Raw genomic sequence first — 21,138 nt, forward strand, 5'->3', positions numbered from 1 at the left:
TCTGTGTTGTATGCTTTTTCTGTTAGTACACAAAAACCTATTAGAAAAGGCTGCTATAATAATTTTGCACCCCCTGTTTATTGCTGATATGAACCTGAAGCCTGTAATCAGGGCTTCTTATTGCATTGAATTCTTTTGTAATTAATAGGTTTTGCCTGAGCAGAGACTTGAAGGAAAAATATCCGAGTAAGAATTTCAGGTTTGACCTTGTGGTTTCCCACCTGGCACGTCCCAGCAGAGGTGAGGGCTGGTGGGGAGCAGTGCAGTGCGAGAGCAGCGCCGTCCTGCCGGCGCGCCTCTGCAGAGCCCGGCGGGATGGCGCGAACGGCTGCGCGAGGTCAGAGCCAAACCAAAAGAAAAGCGAGGGCTGTAGCAAAATCTCCGAAAGTTAGTGGAGGTTTGAATTAATTGTTGGCTGCTTCCTCCTGTTGTGGTGTAGTGGAAGAAATAAATCACGCTTCCAAAGCTGACTTTTCCTAGAAGTGCAGATGTCCCTCAGGTTTTGGATCTGCTCTTAGTGTTCTGTTTTCTCCTTTAGAAAAATAGCTTGATAAGTTCACTGGTGTTTGTTTATTTGTTTGTTTGTGTTCAAATTAGTGGGATCTCTTGCTCATCTTCCCATTTGGTGGAAAAAATCTACTGCCTTTTGGGGTTTAGGTAATTTGCTTTCTTGTTTTTAGTCCACAGCCCCCCGCCTTCCATTTTGTTTTGCAGTGTGTTTATTTTAAGGGTTTGGTTTTGTTTGGGTTTTTTTGGTGGGGTTTTTTGGTTGTTCGTTTGTTTAATTGGTCAGAAGAATTGATTAGGACAGGAACTGGTGTGATGTATCTTGTGGTGAAAATTCTCAAGTCCAGTGGGGGTAAACAAAGTGTGTAAAGACCTGAAATTCCAGTTTATTCTGTAGATAGGTAGAGATATGATTTAGAGGTGTGTTTGGGCATATATTTGGGTGTAATTGCATAGATCTCTGTCTTCACTTTCTGACCATGCTATTTGGAGCACATCAGTCCAGCTTGTGGTTGAAAGCCAAACCTTTCCAAATGCTATAACTCAGTAGCAAGATTTACACACCTTTCTTATTTTGACTTGTTAAAGCTGCTGCAGTGCTTAATATAGCAGCTTTAAGTGGGTGAACTAGTTACCTTTATCCATTTGAATTCTGTGTAGAGGGACTTTAATATTTGGATGACAATATAAAGTAGAAACAGTGCTTTGCTGAAAAGGAAAAAGTAATCCCTTCATAAAGAATTTTGACCAAGAGATAAGGATGCCTGAATGACATTAAAACTATATTTTAAGCATTTTGTCCTGGCCTATTTCAGAGGTACTTTTTGCCATGGAGGCCCCTGTGTAGGACTGCAGCATTCCACATACAGCTGAGGTTTTAGACTTAGCTTAGAAATGCAGAATACGACCATGCTTCCTGATGGAGACCTACCTGCCATTGTATCAGCAACAATACAAGAGGTTAAACTTCTCAGAAGCTGAGAAACAATCATACTGTAGCAGAAATCTTAGTTTGAGATGTGGGGTGGAAACTGAGTTAATAAATTCAAACTTGGAAACAATTTGGTAACATACTAGTCTCCGACTTGGCCGTTGATTTTACTGGACCTGGTGCCATTGCTTCCAAAGATATGTATTTATTTTTGAATAGGAGTATCTAAAAATACCAAATAGATTGATCTCAAAAAGTCATCAAAATGGTGCAATCCAAGTATGACTCATTAGTGACTAATTCAGAGTGCGGAAGAGTACTGAAGAGCATGGATCAGATATTCATTAATTTTTGAAAATGCAAAGCTATAGCAGCAGTGAAAGACTATTTTCTTTCCTACTTATTTACACTTACCACAGAAATGATACTGTGGGTAATAGACCAAGTGGAATAATTTTTTTTATTTAAATTGCTGGGGGTTTTGTACTTGCAGGAAAAGATGCACAAGCTTTTGGAAGTCTACGAGCGACTTGGTGGTGAAGAGGATATTGTTAACCCAGCCAATGAGCTCATTAAAGAAGGACACATTCAGAAACTTTCAGCAAAGAATGGCACAGCGCAGGATAGGTATTTATTCCTGGTGAGTTTTTTTTGTTGCTCTCTTATTTTCAGAGTTGTGCTGTGAAATGGTACATTTCCATCATCCTAATCTCAAATACAAAAAGCATTCACCAGCTGAGCCCAGTTGGAGCCCTCCTTCCTCTGAGCAGCAGTTTTCTCTTGATGCTTTTTCCTTGAGGGTTTCCTTCCTTCTTCCACGCTTGTGTCTTTGCCGAAGGCTTGTCAGGCCAAAGGGGTCTTTCCCATCTCCCTCCTCAGAGGCTGCGTTTTTGCGAAGCGCCCAAGGAGGTGCATTTCCAGCTGTACCACCTTGCTGCATAAGATGGCCAGCTCTTGCTGATGCTGAGAATAGCTCTCGTTTTCTTTCAAGGCGGCTGAACTGGTAGCAGAGAGAGGGGGAGAAAGAGGAAGTGACTGGCTGACATGCATCTGTCTGTCCACTTCTTTCAAGTAATCATATGTGAGCCTAGCTTGCTTCTTAAATCTGAGAGAAAGAGAACTGCATCTTAGAGTAAAACACACCAGAGTCCTAAACTGGCAAAATGCAGGCTCTGTCCAGCACGTAATGCCTTAACTTAAAATCTTTCCTTGTTACAGTTTAACAGCATGGTGCTATACTGTGTGCCAAAACTGAGGCTGATAGGCCAGAAGTTCAGTGTTCGAGAGAAGATGGACATTGCAGGACTGCAGGTTTGCATTTCTTCTTTTCCCCTGCTTTAATGCTTCCCCACTCGATAGTGTCAGGTCCCCTCAGAATCCAAAAATATAACAATATATGTATGTAGAAATACAATAAAATTCTAAAATCCAGCTTTGAATGTCTTTTTTTTGGAATTATTATGAGGTAATCATCCAAAGGTTGGTAAGAAAATGGTGACTTTGTACATGCTTTGATTGAAAGCCTTCCCTTGTCACCCCGCTGACACAGGAGCCATCTTTTCCCCCTACTGCTGTAGGGGACTGGTTGGTGATACAGATTCAGAAGTTTCGTAGCAAGACAAGTAATTTCGGAAACAATCCTTTGTTTTTTCTACCTCTGTACTGTATTCTGAGTGATCCTTTCAACTAAGTATTTCCAAGAATGAATAGATTTGTAAGTCATTAAAAATGATTGAAAGACAGTGGAGACTAGTAAGAAGCTGACATGTTCTTTTTACAGGTCCAAGAAATTGCCAAGCAAAACGTGGCTCATACATTTTCAATAACAGGAAAAAAGAGATCGCTGGAACTACAAGCCAGGTATGGTGATTGTTCTGTCTTTCGAGGTGTGAATATTTACGTAGAAATTTATGATCTAGGGGATATGGCTGTGCTAGTATGACATAGCTTTAAACCAGGATATGAGCATCAGGGGTGCGTAACTTACACGTGCAAGAGAGTATGTTGGTCCTAAGTCAGAGTGGTTAAAATACTATGTTGATTTGTTTTACTGAGTGCTTACGGTGTTCATAGCAGTGCTTGTAGGTTCCACTGTATTAATATTTCAAACATTTTTGGCGTTTGTTTGGTAATAATTGAGGTCAGTAATTATTAATAATTTTTATAAAATAGTGGATAGCAAAGCTAAAATCTTGATGGATATAAAGCTGTGAAGATGTGAATTGAATTTACTGAAAATATTGGAAGTAGAATCATGATGTTTTCTGTATTTGTCTTTTGCTTTAACAGGACAGAAGAGGAGAAGAGGGAATGGATTCAGGTTAATACAAAACCATTACGATACGGGTGGAAATCACCATGCAGTCAGCACCTTCTGTTTTTTAAATTATCTTTTTGGGGTTCTGAATTAATGCGGTTGTGCGAGGAAGCTGGGTAGTCCAGTCTGGCGAAGCTGCTTAGGGAGAAACGTGGAGCTGCAGTCAGGGTCCCACTGCTGACCCACTGTCTCCAGGGCAGTGCATGGGAGCTTCCAATGGGTTCCCGTTTCCTGCAGTCCTCGAGCCCAGCGAGAGAAAAGACTGAGGCGTCAGATATTAGCCTTGTATATTCTTCCAGTCTGACTTGTAGAGGCACTGTCTGATAGCAGTCTTAGTTTTTAACTTAAACAGTAGTGAGTTGACAACACCACTCATAGTTATTAAGGGTTTTAAGTTTCCGTTTCATTTATGCAAGTGCAAGGGTTTTTCACTAACATGATAATCCTAACCATCTTCCTATGAGAGAATTTTTCCAAGGCTCCTTTTGTGACGCTTCTCATCTTTGCTGGAATTTTTGTCTCAGGTCATTCAAGCAACAATTGAAAAGCACAAACAGAACAGTGAGACATTTAGAGCTTTCAATAGCTCTTTTTCTCAAGAGGAGGAGCATCTTCCTGATTCCTCAGTAAGTATGAGTGCTTAGTTCTCCTCTTTTGCTATAACAGTTTTACCAACAGTTTAACTAGACTTACACAGCCAACTTTAAAATAGTGTAGTCTTGTTCTTGATTTTTATATTACGTTATGGTACAGTCAGCTCCATTTCTCTGGCTTTCGAATGCATATCAGTCATAGTTACTCAACCATGCAGGTATGGAATAAATTACCCAGGGTAATTCAGTGCAAGAGACCTATCAGTCATGTTTTCCAGACTAGTGGCTCATTTAGCATAACAGGTGTAATTCTTCAATGTTACGAGTGGTTGGCTGTCTGGAATGATGTTTGTGTGCCTGGGAGGTTTTGTTCATTACCTCTCCCCATCTCCTCGGAGATGTGTTTTGGGATTATTTCTTTTTTCTTATTTTATTATTATTTTTAAAGTTTTAAAGAGTTGAAAGGAAATTGATGCATCTTAAAAGGATCTTAAAAATACTGTCGTGTATTCTTCAATGTTACGAGTGGTTGGCTGTCTGGAATGATGTTTGTGTGCCTGGGAGGTTTTGTTCATTACCTCTCCCCATCTCCTCGGAGATGTGTTTTGGGATTATTTCTTTTTTCTTATTTTATTATTATTTTTAAAGTTTTAAAGAGTTGAAAGGAAATTGATGCATCTTAAAAGGATCTTAAAAATACTGTCGTGTCGTGTAACAACTAAATATGCAAAATAGTCTTGAAAGTTTATTCTGTTTCTCTACAACTGTAATGTATTACTCTATGCTGTGTTTGCTAGGAATTTTGTTTTGGAAGTATTCACGTAAGGATGATAACAATATCTCTTCATTCGACTTAAAAATGATGGTGATAACCTTAGCCACAGTCTTTTGCTACAAGCTAAAGAGGAGAGAGCCTGGGAGAGGGAAATTTTTAGGAATTAGGAATTTCGTGCAGAGCTGCCTGTGTGTTGGTGACGTTAGTGGTCAAACGTGGTAGATCTTGGAGCACAGGGAGAGAAGGTCCATCTGCGGAGACTAAACTTGGGGATCTTTTTATCTTCCCCCCTCCCCTGCCTTCCTAAATCTTTTTTTTTTTTTTTTTTTTTTTTTTTTTTGTTGTTGGTACCTAACCATTTTTGAAACCTCTCCTTTCCCAGATCTGATTCAGTGACTCAATAATGCTGGATTTTTATCTGACTGATTTCCCATGGGGGCTCAGGAGAGATGTTAGATGTTACTCCTTTCATCCCAGCATTAATCAGACTGACAGTGGAGATCTTCACAAACCTCCGTAGGATCCTGTTGCTGACAGCAGCCAGCCATGAGCCATTTTCAGAATATGGCATAGCTTACTGATCATAAACTATTAATCAGCTAAAAATACTCAGAAAAAAATGGAAAATAATCAATTCATGCCTATATTTTTACGTTAACTCATGGCTGCCTTCAGAACCAGGATGCTCTGATGGAAAAAATCTTTTGCTAATAAGCACACTTCTTTCTATCCAATTGAGACACAGTGTCTGTTCAATTTCATTATTATTATCTTGCTTTGTAAATTCCATTTTATTTTGCTTCTGTGTTAATGGTGTAGCCACATGTTTATATTCTACTGGTTCATAGAAGTCAAGCAGAGCAGAAGTCTGGTTTACCTCCTGGCTATGATATTAATGCAGTATACAACTTAATTTCTTTTATGCCAGAATGCTAACCTGCATTTTTAAGAGATTAGCTTATCTAGATAATCAGCTTTGAAAACTGATGTCACGGCTAAATGTGGCAGAAATTGCTGTCAGTTAAAAAGAGCTGAGGTTAGTTCTGTAAGGAAAACTGGACAAATACTGAGGGCGTTCTTAGTAGCAATACGCTGCAGCATCCACCATACATATCTCGTCATCTTTATGGAATATTGGGCAGCGTGCTTTAGAGGAAAAAATGACAATAATCTTCCTTTTTTGCTCTCATGAGTCAAGAAATAGATATGCACTCATGGATTCCAGGCTAGATCTGTAACAGCTACTAGAAATTGGACTCTGGTTCTAATAAGCCTGAAGAAAAATAGCCAAATTGCTTTTTTTCCATTCTTGGCCATACATTTGATATGTTACAGTGCTTATGATTGATTTCATTTGCATGACCGGTGCATGCCTTTGCACGGAATTCTTACCATGCTTTTGTGTTCCCTGCTGACTTACATAAGCTCGTACGAGGGTTGATTTAAGCATTAAGGGTTGATCTTCAGCCTGTAATTTGCCTACAGAAGACTTGCGGTTTCTTGGAGTGCAGAGATCTGACATTTGACCTGATTCTTAAAATTATGCCTGTGCAATAATCTACAGCAATTAATAAACTCCCACCTGTCAAGAGGAGAATATTCAGAGTCATTGCCACTTGGTCCCCTGCAGGGTGACTGTAGCAGTGGTCTTTTAAAGAAGTCTTTTCGGAAAGCTTCAGGGTCCCTTTGTGGCTTAGTTCCTTCAGAAAGAGGACACTCGTGTCCCTGTTTTCCATTTTCATCTGCAGCATTTCAAGGCTATGTGAATGGGTTTTTTAAAGCCGTCTAAAAATGTTCCCAAGAAAAGGACCTCTTTTACTACTGCTTGATCTCAGAAGAGTTGGAGGCTCAAGGTGTGGGGGAAGGACCCAGTTTGTGCATTATTAGAAGGCTGACAAGGAAAAGTGCCGCAGAGAGCTGAGCTCTGCAGAAGTGGCATCCCTAAGATTTGAGAGCTGGGAGTGCTTCTGTTAGCTAAATCGTGATTTTTAGATCCTGTTAAATCACCATTATTTCCCACCCCTGTTTCTGTTCCTCCCCCTAGCTCTGGGGTAGTTGTGACAAACATGAATAACTGTCTTCCTCCATACCAAATCTTACACACCTTGAGTGGTAATGGTAACATGAGGGCGAGAAGCCCTTCTGAAATCTTTTCCAGGTTAAGAGTAGAGGGTATTTGATTTTTAGCACATTATTCCAACTACATATTAAAAGGGCATGGGGATCTGAATGGGCAACTAGAGAAATTTACTCTTTTCCCTAAACTTGCTTGGGGTTTTTCTCGATCTCTCCTTCAGACCCCGTTTTCTCTCCATATTTTTCATTTCCTTTCCCAAGTCCCATGTCACAGCACACAGATGTCCTTTTACTAGGCAGAGGGAGCTGAACACCTGGGTTGATTAGGATTCCAGTGGAAAAAAAACCCTTTTCCACATGACTGGGGAATAGATGATGTGAAGACCCTAGGGTTGCGGGGTTTTTGCGGAGGCAGAAATAGTTGGCTAGAGTTAAGTACATGATACTTCCCTTTAATTAAGTTGCATTCCCTGAGGAGGTGCTCTGGGGGTGGCACAGCCCTAGTCCCAGGGAATGCATTTGCTCCTTTGCTTGTTCTCAAGAATCGATTGATTGTATTAGTACATAAATAGATACAACGAGGTATCAGAATGAATAGCTCTTCAATTTGGCTGCTTACTCAAAGCTACAGTTCAGGTTGTTTCTCGTAACAAAGATTAAACCTTTTTGCTTTCAAATGGAATGAAGCTAGAGTGGAAAAATGCACTGGAGAGTTGGATAACCTCGAAAGATGAGATGTCTAATTGGCAAAGGAAGAATGATCTATGGGAATAACAGGAGAATTTATCATAAAGAGTCTAATATTTTGAGAATCCCCTGTCAACTACCAAACTCCCTGTAAATTAATGACAGATGAGATGGTTTTCCTTTTAAGTTGTAGCCTATGATTTTGGTGTACATAAGCTTGTTATTTGCCCTCTATATGTATTGAATACATATAGATGCCAGTTTGCATTTATTAAGAGATTTATTACAATTAAGAAAAACTTAACTGAGTATGGTTTGAATGGAGTAAATATTTTTCCTCCTCAGAATCCAGTGACTACACAAAGCACTCACTCGTTTGGCTTGCAGGGCTCGCATGGGGTGGTGTCATTCATAACCTGCCCATTTGCTTTCTGCGGTGCTTGGGGGGGATAGGCACACACTGCAGCGAAAAGCAGGCTTGGCAATGCAGTGCCGTCCGTGAATTCACCCACTTCATAGTCAACCAGTATTTGAGGGTGGCTGAGTACATGTGCAATTAAACTGCATTCACAAGCAAATAGTTGAGGGGCTAAAACCAAATGATGCCATGTTTTCTTTTTCGATGTTTAGTATATTTTAGGAAGAATGTCCATGTTGAAATTGTTCTGTGTCATTCTGTTTCTCTCAGATAGCAAGTACCAGCTCGGTGGAATCGATGCCAGGAGCAGATGGTGGTGGTGCATTTGGAGGGGTAAGTAATTTGGAGCTAATGCTTTTGGTAGAGCAAGGGGGAGAGGGTTATGTTTCTCTTGTAGCAGGAACAAAAATCAGAGATACTTCAGTATATGGGTTTATACTCTGCTGTCTGTTGCTGCAGCTGTGCTGTCCTTAACCTCTTGGCTAAGTTACACCCACAGCTACTTGCAGAGTTCGCACCATCAGTAAATTTAAATCCTCCTGTTCCAGATACATGCTGCACATGTGTGTGAACCTAGTTATGGGGAACCTACCTGGAGGGAAGTTGATTGTTACATTTGTAGCGGTGGGGGGCGGTTATGGGGTTTTTTGTTTGTTTTTGAATTCTGATAGGGAGCTACACTGAATGCTTGGGGGCAGGAGGGCAAAGAGAGACAAGGAAACCCTGCTGGTTAATACTGCCATATTGTGTAATTCAGGATTTCATCTCCAGAACCAAATTTTGATCAACGCTTCTTTCATAGTGTGCTTTTCATGTTTCTGCTAATACAGAGGAGGAGATGATAGTACTTTCATACATCTCTGGCCTGTAAGTGATTGGCTGCTGCAAAAGCAAAATACACTTAAAAATATTTTTCACTTTGTTCTGTATAACGTCTGTGACTGCTGCTGAGTCAAACCAGAGGTTTTGAGTCCTTAGTAAGTTCTATTTTTTAGCATTCTTATCTCTCCCTTCTAAAACGTCTTCTGAGAATAACAGATTTTCAGGAAATGCCTTAGGGTCAGCTGAGTTTACTGAAAAAAGCCCCAACAAGAAGAAACAACAACAACCAAAAAAACCCCTATCTGCTATTATGTATTAGCATCACCTTTTTAATAACAAAGGAGCCACTTAGCAGGCTCTTCCAGACCTCTGGCCAAGCTTGTAACCGACTTGTAGAATTTACAGAGTATCAATGAACCTGACCTATGCAAACAAGAGCTTATTAAAAGTAAGTTTTGTAATTAGTGTACTCCTTGCTGTTTATTGTTTGTTCACACTTCATATTTTCCCTAAGCAATTTTTTATTTATTTGTAGTCAGTTTTGTGACTAGTGCCCCTGTTCTTTGAGTTACAGATCTATAGTGAGCTAGCTACTTAATGAAAAAGATGTTTTATATAGTATTTAAAAACAAACACATAAAAATTTCTGTTGGTCTTAAGTTTCTTAGGGAAATGTAAATTTTAGTTGTAATTAAATAAAAAAAAATTTAGATCTTTTTAGTTGATTATGAATAGTTGTGTCAGTGATTTGCTAGTATATCTTGACACATTAAGTAATTTTCCTTAAGTTGTGTATTTAAAGAAAAATTTAATTCCTGAGATAGAAATAAAAATGGAGTTGATCAAAAACACAAAGCTAAAAATATCCAAAATTATGTATTATTGATTCTGGGATCTCATTCTGCTGTATTGTAGCAAATGGATAACATCAGCATGAGCAATGAATTCAGATGTTAGTTGCAGCTTTAGAAAATACTAATTTTTTAATGATGACATCCCTTTAGAAACATCTCAGTGAGTGCATGAGCAAGTACGTTCGGTGCTTAACAGCTTCCACACGCAAACCACTTGGTGGTAGTGGTGGTCAGCAAACTAGTATCTCCTTCCTGCGGTTCTGCTGAGTCTCCTGAAGAGTCTGCTGGGTTTTTCTTCAGTGTTGCACGTTAGCATAACCAGGCAGTGAAAACCTAATGCAGGAAGCATAACCTGCTTGCTGTACAGCATTGTGGTAACTGTTTGCTGCACTGCACTGCTAGCACAGTTTATGCTCAACCTTCTGCATGCACGAAGAAAGTACAAGCCAGTGGAAGATTGTCTGGCATGTAATCTTGCATGTATGACATTGGCGTATAAAGAAACAAACTAAACAATTTTGCTGCATTACAAAGTACAAAATATACTATATAATTTAAATTAATTTCTCACATATATTCAGCATTTCCAGAAGCACCTGCTGATGTTCTGCCCCATTGTGGGTATCTCCAAATATGTAATTTGCAAATGGAAAATATGCAGCTGTATAAGCATAATGAGAAGAAAAAGATTTGAAACCCCTTTGTTGTGTCTGTAAGAGTCTCATCAGACTGTGTATATATTGCATGTACAGCATTGAGGCTTAATTTCCACCTGCTGGCCCAGACCAAATGAAATATATAGCAAGTAATAAATAACAGAACAACAGTTTCCTGAGCCCATTGGTTTTCTTGCTGTTCCTACCAGCTCTTTGGTGTTTCTTCCCTGCTTTTCAGAGGCTCCAGTGGTTCACTAATGATGCTTTCCTAAGCAGTCCGGCCACAGGCCTTCACCTTGCAGTCACTTAGCTCTAGGCAGAGTTGTACCTTTCACTGGGGTATACGCTCTTTTTCCACCAAAATTTTAAAGTTGGAGGAAACTGTCAAGATTTAGAGAGTTAAATGCAGCAGTAGAGTAAAAGCAAATTAGTGGTCAAAACAGCCCAGTTTGAAAGAAAGTTATTGCAGATCCTGGCTCTGAATAGATTTTATGCAAGTGTTTTTTCCTGTCAGACTCACGAGCTTCAAAACAGAGCTGGGTACACCAAGAAAGATGAGAAATATGACAGTTATTCAAGGGCATTAGTATCAAGATATTCCAGTTGAAGCTGGGGCAGCTTTGTATTAGCTTCCCTCTTAACATACACCAACAGCAAATAACATAGCTTGTGTAATAAAGGACACAGTTGCAAAGTGACTGTTAAATTTATCTTTGATGAACAAGGTTTGTGAATCACAATGCATGTCCTTGTTTTCTACAAAAACCTCTCTGTTCAGATGGTGTGTAGTTAAGAGTACGTGGCAAGGTCAACTTCCTGAGCCATCTCTGGGTGGGATGGGGGGACTGCCCGTGCAGCAGTCTCCTGGTTTTCGCAGGGACAGAAAGCAAAGGGCTTCTTAATTCTTTCACAGTGTCAGCAGTTAAATAACATAATATTGAATAAGTCTTTCTTCTATAATTGCTCATTGGAATTTGCCAAGTTGTAAAGAAAATACATTTTCATTTTTATTATCTTTTCTACAGCTGCAATAGCAATGTTTCAAACTCTTGTGTTCTCACTGTATTCTTATAATGTTGAGAAATATTACGAAACATTGCTGGTATTCGTCAAACACTTAAAAACCTCTTTATCCAGGGCCTTTTTTGATTAGTGAAGTTAGTATTAAATATTTGTTGTATGCTACAGCGCAAGTTAAAATATAATGGTCTAAAATAAAAGCTCGTGCGTAACTGTCATAACAAATCTTGCCCAATATAATACCCTTTCTGCTTTCTTTCCTTTGTCAAATATATGGGTCATGCATTTCTGAAAGTGAACACTGTCCAGACTGTTTCACATTGAGGAGGAAGTCAAGTACGAGATCCATTAGAATATTCAAGTATTCAACTTGAGTCTCATCTGTGTTATAGAAACATGCATGTGGTGATGATGGGATATTCCTATTGAAGTACAAATCAGATTAACCAATTTCCACATGAAGCAGTCCATTCAATTCATATTAGAGGAACTTCAGCATTTTTCCTATGCAGGCACATGTAGGTATCGATTGAAAGCCAAAAACTGGTTTTGTTTAGCATTCGTCAAGATTATCTTGCAGTCACAGCTCACAAGGCTAAATGGTGCCTTCATTTATGCTCTTGCCGTTCCAGTAACACTAGTGAAATTGTTGTTAACAATTAAACTTCAAAATAAGAATCGAAAGGCTTGTTATGCTATATGCAAGTTTTAACTATTAAGAAAAAAAATAAGGTTGACCGATGAGGAAATGCTCTGATCTAACAACTTAAGGGGAGTCCATCCCTAGCCAGTGGAAGGAAGATCAGTCTTCGAAAAAATTAAATAGTATTAGCATCAAAATCAGAGTGAGAAACGGCTGACTTCAGCCAATATATGTGATACAAATAAAAAAGTTACTCTGTAGATTGCTGATGATCAGTAAAAGCTTTTCGAATTGCCTTAATTATATGCCTTACTTGGAGGGGTCTAATAGAGTCTGAAAGGAACTTCTTTGCCAATGATTCATCCGAGGCATTGTTCGGTTGTTGTAATTCAATGTCGTACTGGTTACATCTGGTTCTTCACAAGAAAAGTGAAATACTGCACTGTGCTTATGTGTGGGGTAGGACTTGGATTTTCAGGCATTCGGTTTTGCTGAGCAATTAATATGTACGTCTATGGGCGTATAGTGATTTTCCTGAATGAACAAATCTGTGTGACTGTGCTTCACCAAGCTGAATTGCAAAACATCCTATGTACTTGTATACAAGTTTGAAACATTGCTATTGCAGCTATAGAAAAGATAATGAATAAAAATGAAAAGATCCAATCCAATTAGAAGTAATTAGTTGTGGTTTTGTTGTGTAATGCCATTACAAGGCAGGGCGGTTTCAGTGGCTCTGCCAAAAGACAATGTGTTTTCCTCTGTAACCAGGGAATGGCAGGGCAGAGACTCAAGGAGGATGGGAGAGTGGTGTCAGCTTATAAAATTTGAATTTTTTTTTTTTTTTTTAATTGGCCTGAAAACCTGTATTAGTGACTTCTGCAGGTTAGTCGTAACCAGTAAGGTGAGACCTTAGGCAAATGGCAGAATTTCCCTAGCGCCGGTGACACCTGCCTGGTGATCCACTAATCGTAATTGCTGCTGCCTTTCCTCCCACCCCCACGCACCCACATCCTTGTGTTAAATAAAGGCTTTGAAGAAGGGGAAATTTGTTGAGCCAATTGTTGTCTCTCAAGTGGACTTAAGTTGTGATTTAGTATGCATGTGGTTTAAAGGGAAGGGCGGGGTGTCAGGGAGTCCAGAATCTGTGTAACCTACAATGGGCCTGATCTTCACCTGGTTAATCTTCAGAAAAAATGTAGAATACTTCCGCTCTTTTGATTTAGAGGAAATGTTTCTTCTCCTTTGTTAAATGATTGTGTCAAGCAAACGAAAATGAAGAGAGTTATCAAACCTCTTCTCATGAAAGAGCTGTGCCGGAGGAACATGGTGCAGCCAGCGCCTTCGGGCTGGGGTCTCCATGCAGATGCTGCCTGGCTGCGGGTGCCCCAGGCTTACCCCCAGGGAGCTGCTGATCCCTTGCATGTAGCCACCCTGACTGGGAAGGAGGAATAGTGTTTATTTCCTTAAAAAAGAAAACAGAACAGGGGGTCTACTTGAAGTTCTGTGTGAAGCTGTATTTTTATGAACTGCACATTGTCATGTTAATGCTCTTCAGTTTATCAGAAATCTATACAATTGGGTTTAATTATACCGAGTGACTTTATGTACCAGCTTAGGTACGTAGCTTAAGAGGCTAAACTTGCTTGGCTATCTAGACAGCTGATAGAAAGTGTCTTCTGCCAAGAGCAGTTGATAGCAGGTCCCTGGTGTAGGTGTCCCTGTCTTCCTGAGCAGCTTTATTTTCATCATGGGCTGGGAGGGAGCCTAAGGAAACTCCTAAATTAAGCATTTGAAGTTGGGTGGTGCAAAAATCCACTGCCAGCACTGTTCACTTCTTCAGTCAAGTCATTTTTCCCAAAACCTTCTCATCTCCTCCCCACGAACAGAAGAGTTTACAACGCACTCAAAAGTCAACAACATGTACCTTAACCAAGTCACGTTGCAGCAGAGAGGAAGAGGTGGGTGACAGAAGGAAGGCTATTCTTGACAGGCCCACATTGCCAGTTCCTCTTCCTCCTTACCAACAGCCGGTGAGATGAGGTCGCTCAGTGGCTGTAAGGGCACAAGCGGGCAGAGAGGGACTTGAAGAATTGGCTCGAGCAATCTGAGATCACATAATGCCACACCAGAAACACCCAGTGGCCGAGCCAGCCATCCAGCCGCAGGCCATTAGCAGAGTTTACATGAATTCTTTTCTAAAATGGTGTGAAACCCAAAGAGGATCTTTGTCAGTAGGAGAACTCTATGAATTGTTTTGGGATCTTTTTTTTTTTTTTTTTTTCTTTTTCAAAATCACATTATTGTATTTTTCATTTCAGAGTGATTCTTGCAGGAAATCTTCCAAATCCAAGCGAGACAAGGAGAAACAGGCTTGCAAGAGCTGCAGTGAAAGCTTTAACTCCATCACTAAAAGGCGGCACCACTGTAAGCAGTGCGGGGCAGTAAGTATCAGAGTGCACTGAGCTTTTAGTTTCTTCTGCAGAGACTGTTGAAGAGAATTTTTTATTTTTTCAGTGCAGGAACTAAAAGATGTTCTGGTTCATGGCAGGTCATTGACAGAGCAGATCTTTCCGCATGCTTTACCCCCTGGGAATCAGGGGGAAAAAGAGCAAAGCTCTGGTGCTGTTTTAAAGGCAAATACAGTGGATAAAAAAAAAGGTGGTGCCTTCTCTGGGGATGTGCATGTATCTGGGGAGGGGGTTGTCCCCTATATTTTGTTTGCAGAAACAGAATGGTCTTCTGACAGCCTTACTTCACACAGCAGCTCTTTCTAGGATGAACAGCTGAACATACAATATTAAAGATGGATGGGTTCTTCTTTCCGGAAAGCAGAGTTGTCAAGAATTGCTTGCGCCAAAGTGGTTTCCTTCTGCTTGAAGAGTCAAAAAAAATCAGTCCTGGAGATTCAAGGCCAGGTTACTGAAGGCACTTAGCCACCCTTCCTTAGTGCCATTCACTGACAGCTTAATTCTCAGGTTTTTTTCTGAAAATCACAACCACGGCCAAGATGAGATTGATTTCTCTAATACGACTTGAAACCTGCCTTCTGTGACTTGAGTTTCACGGTTTAGTGTTCCTAATGTAACTAGTACAGAATAATGTTATTTAAATACCATTATTCATTTGAAGTAGAGATAAATTTTCAAGTGAAGAGAGACCTAAATGTATAGTTAAGGTGTTTGAAGAAACCTCAGTCTCAGCAATTGAAACAAAATTACTGTGGAGGAGACACTTTGCACCGGAATTGGGATTTTCAACCTTCTGGGTTTGTTTTTATTAATAATTACTAAAATAATGAAATACATTTTTCTGGGGGTTTAAAATGTTCCATTGCAAAGCTCAGTATTATTAAAGAAATGAAATAATAGCTTTCCCCCATGGACAGAGAGATAACAAGAATTACATTATTAATAATTTATTGTTAAACAGTTGTTGGTTTTGCGATGTTTTGTGACGTGGCAATAACATTCGAATTAAAGAAGTTAATTCGTCTCAAGGAAAGACTATGACGTTTCTAAAAATGCTAGCTTGCTTTTGTTTATATAACTTGGCAGAATGGTGCTTCACTTAACACTTGCTGAATTAAGGCAGTTACCTTCATATAGTAATTAACAACTTGCAGTGAAGCATATAATAAATGTACTTGTACCTGAAGGGCGTTTGTGGTTATTATTGTACAGAAAATTCAGAATGGGTGTGGAATCCGGCTGACTGCCCCTGCCTCGCACCCCGGAGGACAGTTTCTCTCCCCGGAGCAGCTGTGCAACAGCAAGTGGCAGAGTCAGATTTTAAGCCTGAAAACAGGTTCCAGAGCTGCAGATCCATCACTCTTCACAAGCACTGGTTTCATGGGACTGATGTGTCATTGTGTGCTCTTGGCAGCCGAGGAAAGGAATCAAAAGTTGTTAATTTGGCATCAGACAAATAGTTTTTAATGGATAATATATCAGACTATGTTCTTAAAATGGTCAGTGATTTTTTGATTCCTCGGTTCTGTCAGACTGAACTGCCTAATTGATGTCAGCCACCTTTAGTCTGAAAATCAGTCCTTCCTAGACCATTTTATGATTGGCATTAAAAAGCACTAATTGCTTTGTCAGCTAAGCCCTTTTTGACTCATAAGGGCTTGTAAGAAAAGAAAAGCAAAGTTGCATGATGTTAGTCATAAAGTATTTCCCAAAAGGCATATGTTCTCTTTAATTAGGTATATTGGTACACAGCATGGGATCACAAAAACACTAATTACTAATGGAGGTAAATAAAGTAAATATAAAAAAAACGTATCTATCTTAAGGTTACATTAGTTTTCTGGATTTTACTTTAATACCAACCATTCTGCAAGTCACTTTCTTTGGAGAAGGATTATGTTTTAATGATGATGATAAAGCACCATCTTTCTGATACAGGCGATCTGTGCAAAATGCTCCGAGTTTAAACCACTTGCAGATAATAGTCGTCATAATCGAGTGTGTAAAGAGTGTTTTCTGCAGTTACCAGCAAGCCCATGCAGCCCTGGAGTGGAAGCAGTCGGAGAACACAGGAAAAGACAAGCTGCAGAGGTACAGTATTTGGCTAAGAAACTGTTGGTGTGCTAGCTGCCCTTGTGAGTCTCTTCTTTTTTTTTTTTTTTTTTTTAAAATGTATATTTAAAACAAATAAAATTGGTTATCTTTTTTCCCCCATCATGATATTTGACCCTCTGGTCTATAACTTGTATTGAATGCGCATGCAGCCTGAATGCTGTTTGTAAATGGCAAGCGTTCATCGTAGGGTGCTGATCATACAGGGATGCACACAGGTTTTGCAGCTAAGTTTCAGCTTTCAAAGTAACAAAAAAAGAGGAAAAACTTCTGACTTTTTATTATGGTGCATTTCCAATCCTGAATTTTGCACAATAACTGTTGGCAAAACTTGGCAAAATAAGATTTGTTTTTTCACTTTTAACTCCATATAGAAGATACTTTTGCACTTCTTATTTCACATCCTGTCAAAATATCGTTGAAATGAATTTTTTCTTAGTTGATTGTGCAAAAGCATGGCATCCTTCTGAAAGACTATCAGGATTCACTGAAACTTTCTCAAACCTGCTATAATGCAGACTCTTTTCTCCAAGACGTGACTTCCACAAATTACACTGTGTAAACTACTGCTTCACAATTGCCACAGATGTCACCAAGCTTTATACCGTGATAGCGGCACATCCTACCCTTATTTTTTTACAAGAACAAGAAACGTATTGGCAAACTGATTTGTTTTATCCTCACCCACAACAACTGAACCTTCTCTTACCAATGCTTTTTTTAGACTACGGGCAGAGCTGTGAGTACCATTACGTGCCACGCTTTTCATGGGCCACCTTGAAGAAAAGGGTTTTATTTATTTTACCTGTGAAATACAGCCAGAAGTACACTCCTGTGTAAAAGAGGACATTCGTCTCAGTTGAAAGTGGACCCGCAGAGACCTCAGATTCTTGAAAGAGCCACTGACACACTGAGAACTTAACTTCATTGCAAATCATCCTTCCCCCGATATGCTGACCTACACCATCTTGCTTTGAGCACTGCATGGAAAATGGGGGAACAGTTGCAGTCTATACTGAAAAACATCTTACCTTGAAAAACGTCTTTCTGGAGGCCACCCCTCAGAGCCATCAGACTGCCTTCCCGCCTTGTTATACTCCTCATCAGAACCAAACTACGTGGAAAAGAGCCAGACAATAAGCAGGAAATGTAAACCTGCCAGTGCATATCCAGAGCTCCTGTAATAAATGCTTCCTCAAATAGTCGTCTTAGACCCTGCCCTGCTCTGCTTCCCAGCATGTCATATTTCTTTCCAGGCTACTAAATGTACCTACACAGGTAAAATTACACCAGCACGTGTCCCAGAGTGAACTCTGCTGCTCAGGTGCTTTGTCAGCTTTGCACCAAACACGTCCAGAATCTCAGAAATACCAAGTGGGGTAAAGCTCCAAATGCACATTGCCCTTCCCTGAACTACCACGCCTGCAGAGTGCAGAGAAGATTCTGGATCCAGAGCTTGATACCATCAAAAACTTCAGATATACACTACAGCTATGCCTACAGATGACGAGCACTTAATATGCATCAGTATAGTCCGTGGTATCTCATGATAAACTTTCTAGCACTGTTTCAGCAGAGCTTCTTTGCCAGTAAAGTGAAAACCTACCCCTACCCAGCCGAGAGCTCTGTTAATCTGAAAAGCCAAAAAGCAAACCAGTGAAATGTGACCTATGGCTTCACTTTAGAAAGCAGATTACAGCAGAAAGCTGTAAAAACTCAAGGAAAAGAGTCATTTTCCCCTCATATGCTCAGGCTTCTAGCCTTCTGTTAAATCTTCAAAGGATCAGGTAAAATGCAAGAAAGTAGGTGTACAAAAAAGAAGGATCAGAGCCTGTCTTTTTCTTTACCTCCTGTTTACATTAAACTTTCTTCGCAAACTTAATAGCGGCTGAGGAGATTGCCACTTTACAAATGTTATTAGCAGATGCCAGAAATCCCCAGGAAGCTTCTGTGCAAAGTCTAATGTGAACAGGAATTTTGTTTTTCTTTGCTTTCTAGCAGAAGACAAAAATTTCTTTCAATCTTCTTTTGCCCTAGTGCTTTCTGATTTGGCTCACATCTCTCTGCATCCACGCACAAGAGTGTCTGTTAATACACCTTTTGCGTTAATTTGAAATGGTCTCCCAGCCCAGTTTGCTAAGCAAGAAACTAGCTGCATCATCTAATTACCATTCTCAATTTACTTGGTGGAGGTGGAATTTAACTTCATGTCTGCTGGGAACAGTAGTTCAGCATCTGCCTCTATTACATGGAATTGTGCTATTTCTTGATAGTATATAATAACGATTAAACTTTTGTTCAGTTGTGGGCTATCCAGCGTTTGCCCTACATTATTATTTGACTCCGGACAACTTAAATTAAGTATACTTAATTCTAAGTATTTTGCCCACATAAGCATGGATGGAAACAGCTCTTTTTTTCTTTTTTCTTTTTTTTTTTTAATTCATCCAGAAGCAAAGCATCTTAGCAGCTGAAAACAGCCTCTTCAGCAGCTACCTCCAGTTCCTTGAAAAAGGGAAGACTTGGTACAAAATGTGGGTGACCATCCCCAAGACTGAACCTCTTGTTCTGTATCTGCAAGGAAGTAGCCAGGTAAAACGACATTCACGAGGGTTAACACACAGGGGGAAAAAAAAAAAAAGCATAAGTTTAAATATGCTGAGCTGAGAAATAGGTCAAAGGATTTGGCTTGGTTTCAACAACAAAAATGAACTTGGTATTCTAAATACAGCACAAAGCCTCAGAGATTTCAGATTTCCTTGTTATCTGTAGTTACTGCTGATATAGTTGTGAGCAAATGCTTAAGCTCATAGCTTTTCTTCTCCATTTTTTAACAAAAAAGGACGAAACAAGGATAATTTGATTATGTTTTGGGTTTTTTAGAGGTTTCAGGCAGGTATATGCAAAGGTTTTATTACCCTGTCATTAGGAAAAGCACTTTCCTGTAAAATGTATAGAGCTGCAGAGCAGTCTGAATATTGCAATTGCTGGTTCAAGCTTTTGTTTTGTTTTTTTTTTTTTTTAACCCTAGTTCTGGATTGATAGGGTGGAGGAATTTGTGGAAATGTAGATGTTCTTTAGCCTGAAAAATGGACTGTGTTTGGTAAAGCTCCTTGTCGTGGCATCATGTGATTTTATCTTTACTTGAAATAATTACTGTGGTAAGCATTTGGTTTTTTAAGTGTGCTGTTGAAGCTAACTAGGGTTTGTGTGTGATGAACGTTAAGTGATAGAAATATCTATATCCAGGATAGAATATCCAAAATAGAAATATCAGTCATACTTCCTTAGTGCTAAGGGTAAAGAATGACAATGCTGAAATGAGATCCCCCATATCCAATTTTGTATTTGGCGTTTGACACGTTTGTATACAGCTTTGTTTTATCTCCTGGGTGGGATGGAAGAAGAAATGGGTCCGAATTCAGCCTACAGCTACCCTGCTGTAATTCTAGTGATACGAAGGATTTGCTTTTTATTAGCATCAGTTTGTATGGGTGTAGCTAGGAACAGTCTGGGAACTAAATATTACCCATGATTTTATAAAGCTATTCAAAGTAAAGCTTACCCCATAGCAAATGTTCAACAAGAAGTACACGTTGTCCTTAGAAGTGTGTTCGTTTTGCTGCTTGTCAGCAAGAACACCTCTGGTTTTAAACAAGCGTGGGTAATGTTTTAAGCATAGTGCTCGAGAGGCTGAAAGCTTGAATTTGGAGCTCCAGACACAGCCCACTTGGCTTCATCTGGGATTCAAGCCCCACACTGGGTAAGCTTCCAATTCATGCCACAGGCAGTGAGCTGCCTGGCTTCCCTCCTAGTCAACAGGAGATGCATGACTGAAATTACAAGTTGAAAAAACACACTGCCTCAGACAAAGCGCTAAAACGAATGCAACAAAACCAATCTTTAGATCTCTCTGGAGTCAGAGTCTGGGGAAAGGAAAAAAGCTTTAAAGAGCAAAGCAGAGAGAACGGCAAAACATTTCAACTGATGTGAAAGCCGTGCCTCAGCCAAGGACCAGTCCAAGCCCTGTATCCCGTACAAACCAAGCCAGAGTGTCTCACACAGGCAAGCTCGGGGAAGGAGAGTGGGAATAGAGGGAGGGAGGTCTAAATTTTTTGGCCTTCCTCACCCAGGAACAACCTATGTCATCTAAGAGATGATTGGAACGAGGAGTTGGGAGGAAGCAACGCCTCTTACATGGTATGACCTAGAAAGAAGATTTCTCCTAGTGCCCAACCGGTTGTCTCAGGACAGCA

At 39.9% G+C, this 21,138-nt stretch overlaps 1 protein-coding gene across 1 annotated transcript in view; it reads left to right on the forward strand.

Moving 5' to 3' along the window:
* Positions 1–21,138, forward strand: part of FGD3 (FYVE, RhoGEF and PH domain containing 3) — a 60,528-nt gene that overhangs the window by 33,725 nt on the left and 5,665 nt on the right. Inside the window, exons 10-18 of the mRNA XM_009581873.1 lie at positions 1,932–2,078; positions 2,657–2,749; positions 3,219–3,298; positions 3,728–3,758; positions 4,280–4,381; positions 8,575–8,637; positions 14,621–14,743; positions 16,709–16,861; positions 19,334–19,474. Of these exons, the coding sequence (XP_009580168.1) occupies positions 1,932–2,078; positions 2,657–2,749; positions 3,219–3,298; positions 3,728–3,758; positions 4,280–4,381; positions 8,575–8,637; positions 14,621–14,743; positions 16,709–16,861; positions 19,334–19,474 (933 nt within the window). The remainder of the gene's footprint in view (positions 1–1,931; positions 2,079–2,656; positions 2,750–3,218; positions 3,299–3,727; positions 3,759–4,279; positions 4,382–8,574; positions 8,638–14,620; positions 14,744–16,708; positions 16,862–19,333; positions 19,475–21,138) is intronic.

This window comes from Fulmarus glacialis, unplaced genomic scaffold (genome assembly GCF_000690835.1).
Source record: "Fulmarus glacialis isolate BGI_N327 unplaced genomic scaffold, ASM69083v1 scaffold4787, whole genome shotgun sequence".
Taxonomy (NCBI): Eukaryota; Metazoa; Chordata; class Aves; order Procellariiformes; family Procellariidae; genus Fulmarus; species Fulmarus glacialis.